General features: G+C 38.5%; 1 protein-coding gene across 1 annotated transcript; it reads right to left on the bottom strand.

Moving 5' to 3' along the window:
• Positions 1–4,151: 4,151 nt before the first annotated feature.
• LOC120722514 (interferon-induced protein 44-like) lies at positions 4,152–7,784 on the bottom strand. Its single transcript, XM_040013526.1, has 10 exons — positions 7,767–7,784; positions 7,447–7,482; positions 7,249–7,275; positions 7,135–7,152; positions 6,974–7,007; positions 6,032–6,233; positions 5,701–5,850; positions 5,304–5,472; positions 4,879–4,979; positions 4,152–4,766 (listed from the first exon to the last, which is right to left on the bottom strand). The coding sequence occupies exons 2-10, from the start codon at positions 7,472–7,474 to the stop codon at positions 4,602–4,604; spliced, it is 894 nt and encodes a 297-aa protein (XP_039869460.1). The 5' UTR covers positions 7,475–7,482; positions 7,767–7,784; the 3' UTR covers positions 4,152–4,601.
• Positions 7,785–11,978: the final 4,194 nt, after the last annotated feature.

The raw sequence follows: 11,978 nt of genomic DNA on the forward strand, positions 1-11,978 counted from the left end.
TCTCCGATGCATCCATCAGAGTGTGAGTGTGTGTGAACGTTACGTAGAAAGCACCTGGAAAAATGTGCTTGTGTGAATAGGTGAATGCACAAGTTGTGTAAAGCGCTGTGAGTGCTCAGAAGAGTAGAAAAGCGCTATATAAGAACCAGTTCATTTACCATAATAAGCTGATGACGTAAATCTCTTATAAACCACATTGTAAAAAATAAGTTTGATAAAAATACAGGACAATGATAAATAAGCTTTCTAACATTCACGCTCTGACCGATGCGTCAGTGATGGAGCAGCCAGCGATTAAACCGCTAACCTCCTGAGCTACAGCCACCTTGAATGTACTGGGCAGGCAACTATAATAAACTGCTTATATTGCATATTGAATGTGGTTCTTGTTAAATGCATTGATGTATTTATTGTGCCTTTTTGGGCACACACGTAACTCTACATGTATTACAGGAAAATTATTAATGATGCCATTTACGTCCACTGTGAGCGACCATCTTTGAACAGAGGCGGTGGTTTACGACACCAACTCTCTGCCATCTATAATCCAGTTTTGAGATCCCTTCCCAGACGCCTTAACGCCCACTCACATCCTGGGCCATCTGACCTCAGGAAAATCACATGATAGGGTGTGGCCAGGTTTCACAATCAGCTCACCCAAAACCCTGTCTGATTGGGACCCACACCCACTTTCACACCTTGGCTCATGTGATTAGAGGATCATCAGGGGGTCCTTTGTCCCTCTTTGGGGGGGAAACTCCCACTGGGTTTAAATCTGAGACACTCTTCACCATGGACCCTTAGAATTGAAGAAGCTTCTCGGATGAGAGGTGAAACGTCTTCAAGCAACTCAAAGAAGTAAAGACGCTTTTCTTTCCAAACTCCTTAGACTATGATGACCTGGATGACTGAGAACCTTCACAGACATATTAATGATGATCCACAGTAGGTCTGATCAAAGTCTACCTCGGTTCTTTCTTGCTGGTTTTCAGTGGTAGAAAAAGTATACACATTATTCAAATTGGTTTGCTCAGCATTAAACATTCTAGTTTTAGGCTACGTCCACACGTACGCGGTTATTTTTGAAAACTGAGATTTTCCGTTTTTGTTTTAAAAAATAATCCCGTCCACATGTAAAAGCAGAAATTAAGGAAAACGCTGCTAGGAACATCCCAAAGCAACAGGTGGCGATATATTCCTAACTGTGTAGAAATGTTGGCCAATCAGAAGTCTAGAAGCCTCAGTGGGAAATAGTAAACAAAGATGGGGCATAGAGGTTGTATTTTTGAGGAATAATTTTATTATTGAACAACAACCATGTTCTCAATTAACCCAAAAAACTCATTAATATCAAAGCTGAATGTTTTTGGAAGTAGTTTTTAGTTTGTTTTTAGTTTTAGCTATTTTAGGGGGATATCTGTGTGTGCAGGTGACTATTACTGTGCATAATTATTAGGCAATATAACAAAAAACAAATATATATTTATTTTTACCAGTGAAACCAATATAACATCTCCACATTCACAAATATACATTTCTGACATTCAAAAACAAAACAAAAACAAATCAGCGACCAATATAGCCACCTTTCTTTGCAAGGACACTCAAAAGCCTGCCATCCATGGATTCTGTCAGTGTTTTGATCTGTTCACCATCAACATTGCGTGCAGCAGCAACCACAGCCTCCCAGACACTGTTCAGAGAGGTGTACTGTTTTCCCTCCTTGTAAATCTCACATTTGATGATGGACCACAGGTTCTCAATGGGGTTCAGATCAGGTGAACAAGGAGGCCATGTCATTAGTTTTTCTTCTTTTATACCCTTTCTTGCCAGCCACGCTGTGGAGTACTTGGACGCGTGTGATGGAGCATTGTCCTGCATGAAAATCATGTTTTTCTTGAAGGATGCAGACTTCTTCCTGTACCACTGCTTGAAGAAGGTGTCTTCCAGAAACTGGCAGTAGGACTGGGAGTTGAGCTTGACTCCATCCTCAACCCGAAAAGGCCCCACAAGCTCATCTTTGATGATACCAGCCCAAACCAGTACTCCACCTCCACCTTGCTGGCGTCTGAGTCGGACTGGAGCTCTCTGCCCTTTACCAATCCAGCCACGGGCCCATCCATCTGGCCCATCAAGACTCACTCTCATTTCATCAGTCCATAAAACCTTAGAAAAATCAGTCTTGAGATATTTCTTGGCCCAGTCTTGACGTTTCAGCTTGTGTGTCTTGTTCAGTGGTGGTCGTCTTTCAGCCTTTCTTACCTTGGCCATGTCTCTGAGTATTGCACACCTTGTGCTTTTGGGCACTCCAGTGATGTTGCAGCTCTGAAATATGGCCAAACTGGTGGCAAGTGGCATCTTGGCAGCTGCACGCTTGACTTTTCTCAGTTCATGGGCAGTTATTTTGCGCCTTGGTTTTTCCACACGCTTCTTGCGACCCTGTTGACTATTTTGAATGAAACGCTTGATAAACTACAAATTTACTCTAAATTACTAAAATATCGATATTTTAATGTGAGAATCGATTCTAGAACATAAATGATTGGTATCGGAGGAATCGATATTTCAGGATCGATCCGCACATCACTAGCAGCCAGTCACTTACTGACTAACATTGCAAAACAGAATTGTTAAAGTTTTAATTTTAAGTTCAATTCAGGTTAGATTTTGTTTTTGTGCACAACGCAGATTTTCTGTGCGCAGAGACCGTGCCAGCAGTGTGCAATTGCGCTCGTGCGCAGCTTAGAGGGATCATTGGTTGCGACCAACCCCAACGGAGAGACAGCAGGAAAAAGCCCCAAGGGCTTTCCCAGGTCCCCCTTTAAAGGTACCAGTAATCCCACCTCTTGCTGCTGAGTAACTTTCCCAATATTCATCTGGAAACACAGTATATGACCCGAAACAAATAAACAACATTTTCAGGGATTTCTATAAAAGATTGTACTCACCACAAATAAACCCATCTAACTCTTTGCCACCGATCTTCAAAAGCTGCCACAAAGCATGAAAAAAATGTATGTCTCCGAAAACATCGGAGCATTTTTGCAAATATGTGATGTCTTGATAAATCGAGCAGATATTTGAACTTTACACAGCTACATTCTCGCCTGAAAATATCTTAAAAGTTTATTTTGTGACCCAGAAAAAGTAATAAGTTTTTTAGCTGCGCTCCACCGCCATTGCCGGGCTTACAAGTACACAGGCTCCGACAACCGTGGCCGACAAATGCGATCCTCCTTTTCCCCAGACTACCCTTTCTGGGTCACAAAATAACCTTTTAAGATATTTTCAGGCCAGAATGTAGCCGTGTAATGCTCAAACATCTACTTCATTTATCAAAATATCACATATTTGCAAAAGTGCTTCCACGTTTTCGGAGAGCTCTGTTATCCACCAGCTCGATAGCTGACCGGGAGGTCAAGGCTTGATAGAGTCCGGGAGCACAGCTAACTCCTGGCTTATTGTTTTCAACCCCCCCTGCACTCTTTTGCTACTCAGGTTAAACATGATATATATAGTTAGTTAGTTGGTTATGGCTATGGATTGAAAATACCCCCCACACCACACCCTACCTCTAACGGCTACACCTCCCGAAGAATATTGTCTGGGCTCTTATTCTCACTTTTTTATTTCAAACAATCAACAGAAAATTTCACAGACATATTTTTATGTAAGGTTTTTAAGGCTGTGGTGTTAATTTTTAAGTAACATGAGCCCAGCGGCAGCAGCAAAGCTAGGCTAACACTAACTAGCTAGCAAGATGATAAACCTGGTGCTAAACTAAGAGAAGCCACAAAATCAGTTTGAATAAGAGTAAACATTTACTCACCAAGTCAGTGTATCAGGTAAAGATCCACAGCAATGACAATAATCTCTTGAGCTGACGCTTCTCCAGGTTTGCTCAACATATTCCATAACAAATGCACCATGAACATGCGGACTGATCCGAGAGGGAGGAGGACGGTAGTGACGTGGCATTTTCAAAACACATCTTTCATTCTTCCGCCCTGAGAAGCAAAACTTCCAGCTTATTTAGTTTTTCTAAGTTAAGACAACTCAAATAAATTGAGTTTATCGGCGTTTTTGCATAAAAAGTACTGGTAACTTATTTAAATCGAGTTCTAATAACAAATTGATAAAAATCGAGTTCAGCCTATTTAATATTTTTAATTAAACACAATATTACATTTTACAGTGTACTTTTTCAAGGTTTAATGCAAATGTATGGGACATTTATTTATTCTTCAGTGCACATTTGCATTCGAACATGCAGAGCTGGGTGATGGCTACACAAGCTCATGGCTGGAGTGCATGTGTGAAATTCATCTGCAAAGACAATGACAGCTTTATTTTATTTGATTATAGATGTTCTTCGATATATTTCTGTGATGTTAGTCGATATTAAAAAAAGGAAAAGAGAGAGATGAAACTTGTGTTTCTTTTCATATTAATCACATTCAATCATATCAGCTTTCCGTAACAACTTTCATGATTTTTATTCTATCTGGTAATTAACGTCACCCTGTGTGGAAAAAGTGACTCTTATTCTACTGGGATTATGTATTATTCATCGAGTGTATTACATCACTGTGTATGTCAGTTTATAATTTAGAGTCAATGAAGTCTTCTCCCAGGTCAATCATCATTCTCACTGCGCTCAGGATCAAAGTGTCAACATCGTCATTCAGTTCTGTTTCTTCACTGTAGTTCTTCACAGGAAGGATGAAGTTAAGCGGGATCCCCAGTTTTGAGCTCAGATCTCCCATCTGGTTTTTACAGAAACAAATGAATTACTGTAAGATCTGAGTTCAGGTTTGCAATGTTTCATTTACCCAGCCAGTATTGTTGTAATGTTAATTTTTTCCAGCCAAAATTCACCTTTCTCTTCACGAGCTTGCTTTTGTACACATTCTTCAGGTCCTTCTCAGTTTCAGGACAGGCCTCATCAAATTTGGTAAGAACAGCTAACTGGGGAATACCTGCAATATGAGATATTTTCTGATAAGTCTGGGGTTAACTTGACAAGAACTTTGACTATGCATACAATATGAACAAATACCACTCAAAAGCCTGTGAATCATTCAGTGAAATGTCTTCCAGCAGAGACCGTCCATATTTAACCAGGTATAGTTATAAAACTTCTCTTATCAGATGTTTTAAGACAAACAAGTCTAATGCAGAACTTCAGCTGTGTTTTTCATGCACATGTATTTGTTTTCTTTTACAAGTAAAGTGTTAGAATAAATAGCCAAGATGTTCTTTAAATGCACTGTAAGTCTGTTACACACTTAATCCCCTCTTACCCAAGTCGCTGGCTGCCTCTCTGATGATTTTCATCTTCTGTAACACTGAGCTGTTAATTTCTGTTGCGTTACCAGTGTGGACACAAACCAGAACATGAACTCTGTCCTCTGGAGAAGGTGAAGGGTTGTAGCCAGAATCAGAAGTGGACAATGGAGAAGCAGGGTTTAACTGCAATATGTTACAAAGATCCAGTGAACCCACACTCATCGTATAGTATAACAAGAATCTCATTAACAACATGAATGAAAGAAGACTGTGCAAATCTGTATTTAAAAAAAAAAAAACTTCAATAAATTAATCAATATATGATTTACTTTTTCTCTCACAAAATAACTTGAAGAAAATTTGAGAGTTTTACTTAAAGAATAAACAAAGTTCACAGTTTGATGATTGTACCTTATAACCCTCCTTCACATGTCCCATGATGGCCAGTTTGATGTCTTCCACTCTCACTCCTCGTCCACTCCCTTCTTCCAAACCCATCAGGTCATTGAAGACAAATGGGTAAAACTGCCCTGTGTCTTTCTTAATGTTGTGGGTTTCATACTGAATGACAAAAGTTTACAAACAACTTGGAAGGAGATACGATTTGTTTTGAACATGATGAAAAAGTTTTAATTACTTATTAAATCTTTAACATGGTGTGTAGGCTAATATTTTACCATATGTTACAGTTTCACTTGTTAAATTTCCATACATCGAGTCAGTGTAACTAAAAGGAAGTTACTTTTTTGGTGAAACTTCCTTCCTCCTCATTTGTTGTGTTGGTCATAGCTGGACAGGTTATTCTTCTCCGTAAGACATTGCTGACAGAATTGATGAAGCTGGACTTCCCGGCACCGACTGGGCCATAGAGCAAAACTCTGACATGTCTCACTCGTTCATTTTGAAGCTGAAAATTCTTCACATACTGCAGATCTGCCTGGTTCCTGTAAAATGGGGTTAAAAAAGTTTAATACATTGAAGATGTAGTTTTAACATGACTGATGAGGTTAAAACATTCTAACAGCTCTGTGAGGCTGCTTTTTAAACACAGCTGTTCAATCAGGAAAATGCTAGTTATGGGATGTTTTCTGTGACGTTTGATAATGCCTGTTATCAGAATAGCATGATAACATTTTCTGAATGGGACATAAGGGATAGTAAAAATTGTCAGTTTTCCAATGCAAGTTAAATTTTGACCTCATGATGGAGCTATATGAAAAAAGTTAGATGATTACGGAAGCCACAGTAATTCATCCTGAGGAAAAACTGCATGTTTGAACTACATTTTTGTATATTACATTTTTAACAAGAGCATTAACATCCAGTGTAAGATCAAAGAATGCTTAAGGCACTTCAGCAGACCCAGCGAAAGACACATTATTAACTAAGAATGCACATATAGAAATTGTGTATGAGATGTGGCTAACAATAATAGGGCTGTGGTTGGCTGAGCAATGTTTGCAACATCTGATAAGCTTTTCTGTTCGTGTGAGAAAATCAAACATCTCTTTTGCATTTTTCATAAAATAAAATGGTCGGTGAAGGGAACCCATTTTTTTAAATTACTTATTAGTACAGCCTTCCAAAAGTATTGCAGTAGTTAGAGTTGAACAGAAGAAAATTGGTCTAAGTCAGCAACTGATATTCTCAGTCCTGTTCACAAGACTGGAAACTGTAGATTTACCCCCAAGATACTTGTCTCCACGGAGTTTTCAAAGCTGAAAATTGAATTGAAAAGCATTTTAGAGCGTAAAAAAGATGAACTCTATTTGTAAACAGGAGAAATCAGTTTTGTTCAAAATAATCTGCAAATAACAGTAACCAGTGTTCTAGAATGAAACTTACTAGGAGAAGGTGGAGGTGCTAGAAAATAAAAACAAACAACATGAAACACGCATTAGACAGGTATGTGCAAATTAATTGTAGAATTTATGTTGTTAAATTTATGATATAACTTACTAGGAAGACGTGGTGGAGCTGGAGGTGCTACAAAGTAAAACATAGAGAAAGTAAAATACAATTTCAGTTTCCATTAATATTTCTGATTTTTTTGCAGTGGGAATATAACTGTGCAACAAAGACTAAAATTGCATTCTAATATGCAGCTCTTGCCTTATTCTGCAACAGAGAACAATTTCTTCACTATATACTACTTACGTGTAGGAGAAGAAGAGCTACCTCCCATTGCTAAAACTGAAGAAGTAAAGATAAAGTTAATATCAATCAGTAACACACAAATATTTCAATGATCAGGTGCCCACACCCGAAAAAAGAAAAAGTTTATAAAATAATTATAAACTTAAACTAAATGAGTTTAAAGCTTAAACGTAAAACCACAGTCGTTGCACAAATGTTGCCTTCTACAATAAATTCATTAAGGGAAGGAGGGAAAAATGCAACATTTTAGAGAGTAAGACTTAAAGTGTAGTGGCAATGATTTTACAGCATATGGTCTGCAGACTGAACTTTCCACTCACTAGTGTGGGATTTCCAAACTCCTGAGCAATGAGAAAAGTAAGAAAACATAATAAAAATGAACTGGTATGAATCACTAAGGCTCATTTTTAACCTGATAACATACATGGTAAAGAATTCTTACCTGTATTGTGATGCAGCTGCAGAGGCAAAGATCAAGTGAAACTGTTGAATGGAACAAAGTCGGTCTTATATAGACTGATCAGATCTTATACTTTCACTTTCTTAATGACAAACCATGACGGTTATAAATAGGTACTTCCCAAAATCACTTCTGGGAAGTATCTTACTTGATGTTTTTCTTTCCTGGTACTTTTTGATGCAAACCTCATCTGACCTTTCTCTTACTTAACTTTTGCAATAATTAGAAAAGATAAAACTGAAATATGTATTTAGCTTTTAAAAAGTGAAACTGAAACTGAGTGATGAGACAAAATGATGAGATGTGAATCACAAGATTTTCCTCTTTAATAATAACAGATGATCCCCGTGGGTAAATTACTTTCTTTGAATTTGTTAGGGGCAGCCACTAAGCAGGTGACCGGGGAGCAATGTGTAGGGATGGTGCCTTGCTCAGGGGTATCTCAGCATAGCAGTTAAGTGGATTTGAACCACCGACCACTCTACCTACTGAGCTATCCCTGCCACCTTTGCATTCTTTATAAGTGTTTGCAGGCTATAATTTATCATTACTGATGAACAAAGCAACTAAAAAAAATGCTTGTTCACATTATTTATATTTAGTCTTTTTATTGTTTTATCTCTGCAACCAGCAGACTGCTCACTTATTGTTTTTCTGCAAAAAGTTGTCAGGTGCTAAAACATAAAGCTCAGGGGAATTAAGAGGATTTCCAAGACACAGGGGGTTGATTTCTTATAAACCACATGCTTTATCATAAAATAAAACAGAAAGTGAAAGTGGGCAGGCTACTGTATAAAAGACCGAGTGCTCTCTTTGAGTAGTTTCACTGCATCCTCCTCGCTGCAGCAGTCACAGCAGCAGCACAAGGTAGGAAACCAGGCTGATGTTGTTTTATATGTTTTGGTATTTTAATTTCATTTTCTCCTGTCTGGTTGGTTTTGTTTTCTAGTTTGTCTGATGTTTGAGAACATGGGTTACACAGAACAGCTTCTTAGCTGGAGACATGTATCACTTTTCTTATTTTTTTTATATTTTTGGTTACACTATTAAACCTGATTGTTTAGACTGATGATCTGTCCAAAGTGTAGCCCCTTGTAAAGTATGTTAGGATACACTTAACATAGTGGAGTTTGACATCTGTTACCTGTTGCTTCTGAGTTTTGTCTTTCTTTCCTTCAGGTCTTCAGATTTGATCATGGACCCTAAGAGTAAGGGACAAATTGTTTAATGGCAATATCTAACGGAGTCACTGCAGTGCTTTCATGTTGCTGTTGATGGCATTGATATAATTCTTATGATGATAATAATCATAATGCCTTATTTTAATAATAGTGCTGAAACATTATTAATGTGCTCACGTTATGCCTGCTATGCAGAGTCAGTAATATTATTTCACATATTAAATCCCTCACTCTCAACTGTTTCAGACATTATGTTTCTATACACAACACCAGGGGTACCCAGGTCCAGTCCTCGAGAGCCACTGTCCTGCAGCTTTTAGATGCATCCCTACTCCAACACAGCTGAATCAAATGGTCTGATTACGTCTTCAGCATGGCTTCAAGTTTGGCAAAGGCCCGGTAATAAGCCATTCATTTGATTCCAGTGTGTCGGGACAAGGATGCATTTAAAAGCAGCAGGACAGTAGCTCTCGAGGACTGGGCATCCCTGAACTACACACACAATCATAGCACAGGATGGAAAAGGCCATACAAATCTCAGCTAACTGATCTTTTGTTTACTTTGTGTGAAATATAATGCAAGTCAAAATAATATAACAATTGTTAACAACACTCTTTGATTTGTTAAATATTTTTTCCTCAGATTCACCTTCAGCTGCTCCAACGCCACAAGTACAGGTTAGCAAACCTCCTTGGTCACTCACATCACAACTAACATAAAACATACACACGCAGAACTCACTTTATAACAGGAGCTATCATGATGGAGCTAAGAAAAACACTTTTTCATTAACTTTAAGAGCAATGTGCAGTACTCTGGCCACAAAAATACAAGGTTAGATAATGGCACGATTTTTGGGTAACACTTTATAATAACTACAATGAGCTATCAAAAATTATTAAGTTATTATAAATTACATAAATCATCATTTTTGTAATCGCACAGTTGTAAATGCTTGCAATGTATGTAATGTAAATGTCTTTAGTGAGTTCACATATAACAATATTTTTGACACAAGTGTTTTCATACTTAATTACTGAATTATGGATTCAACAGAAAGTACAAACCAGTTATTTATAAGCTGTTAATGGTTCATGGCAGCATTCGCAAAGTCTAAGTACATAATTAACATTACATATAAACACAGTATGTAGATGCACATGTATACATACAATATTAATAGAGGTTTTATAAATAATTGTTAATTATTGCCATTCATGGTACAGTTGTTAAGTATTTTATGTGACCTCATCTAAAAGGAGGACTATCTATGATTATAATGATTATAATATGAAGCATTTACACATGAAAATAAAAGACAAGGTGGACATTTAGAATCAAAGCAAGTTTCTGCTATCTTTAAAATACAAAAAGAAAATAGACAAAGTACAAAGTTATGCGGTACATACAGGACGGAAAAATAATAAATATGAAGTTTACAGAAAACAGTAATGTAAGTTGGACCAGAGTTCAAACAATCAGAAATCACAAAGTTTTTCACAGCGCATCAAGAGCAGGTATTTATGTCAAAAACAAGAGTGCCAATTATATTGCATATGTATGTATGTTGACAGAATGCTGGCAATCATGAACAATGAACCCCCCATAACACACTGCACAATCTAAAGAGAAGTTTCAGCAGCAGGTTCCTTCAACCTTGCTGTCTGAGGGAATGTTGCAGGAGGTTGTTCCTTCGTTATTAATGTTCTTTGGTCAGGTCCACACATGTGAAACAGAATTATTAAACCTCAGTGCACAGGGTGCATTTTTGTACTCCATGACATATATTTGTAGACGTACTTGTCCTTTTATATTTATATACATGTTTATATTTATATTTATACCTATATCTCTAGATTTATCTATTTATCTTAATCTCCAAAAGTTGACTCTGTTCATCTGGACGTAGCGTTTTGTAGGAGAAACATTTCCACACTCATCCAAGTGACTTCTTCAGTCTCAGCTTCAGTCTCAGCTGACTGCAAGTTTCCCCAAACCTTATAACCAGTATGTCTGTGAAGGTTCTCAGTCATCCAGGCCATCGTAGACTAAGGAGCTTGGAAAGAAAAGCGTCTGGACTTCTTGAGTTGCTTGAGTTGCAGAAAAGAAGATCAGACACCAGCGAGGGAGGATAAGAAGGACAGACGCAACAACATTGTCATTCCCTATGTAGCCGGTGTATCAGAGAAACTCAGGAGAGTTTTCTCCAAACACGACATCCCAGTGTACTTCAGACCCAGCAACACACTCAGACAGAAACTGGTTCACCCGAAAGACAAAACTCCTAAACCCAAACTGAATAATGTGGTGTATGCTGTACAGTGCAGCGAGGAATGCCCAGACCTCTACATCGGAGAAACCAAACAGCCACTTCACAAGTGTATGGCACAACATAGAAGAGCCACCTCCACAGGACAAGACTCAGCAGTCCATCTGCATCTTAAGGATAAAGGTCACTCTTTCGAGGATGCCAAGGTTCACATTTTGGACAGAGAGGACAGATGGTTTGAATGAGGAGCGAAAGAAGCCATCTATGTCCACTGTGAGCGACCATCTTTGAACAGAGGCGGGGGTTTACGACACCAACTCTCTGCCATCTATAATCCAGTTTTGAGATCCCTTCCCAGACGCCTTAACGCCCACTCACATCCTGGGCCATCTGACCTCAGGAATTCGCATGATAAGGTGGGGCCAGGTTTCACAATGAACTCACCCGAAACTCTGGCTGATTGTGACCCATACCCAGTTTCACACCTTGGCTCATGTGATTAAGTAGAAGATCATCAGGGGGTCCTTTGTCCCCCTTTGAGGAGGGGGGGGGGACTCCCACCCATGTCATGGGGGGCCATGGCAAAACGACAACAAAACGCTTGGACACTGCTAGCGCCCA

Source organism: Simochromis diagramma, unplaced genomic scaffold, assembly GCF_900408965.1.
Source record: "Simochromis diagramma unplaced genomic scaffold, fSimDia1.1 OVJJ01000641.1, whole genome shotgun sequence".
Taxonomy (NCBI): Eukaryota; Metazoa; Chordata; class Actinopteri; order Cichliformes; family Cichlidae; genus Simochromis; species Simochromis diagramma.

Excerpts from the sequence above, each read along its gene's own strand:
- LOC120722514 (XM_040013526.1), bottom strand. The coding sequence starts at position 7,474 with ATGGGAGGTAGCTCTTCTTCTCCTACAC. Across the intron at positions 5,851-6,031 it reads AAGGAAGTTTCACCAAAAAA|TATGAAACCCACAACATTAA; the intron begins GTAACTTCCTTT and ends TTTGTCATTCAG. Across the intron at positions 5,473-5,700 it reads ATGTGAAGGAGGGTTATAAG|TTAAACCCTGCTTCTCCATT; the intron begins GTACAATCATCA and ends AACATATTGCAG.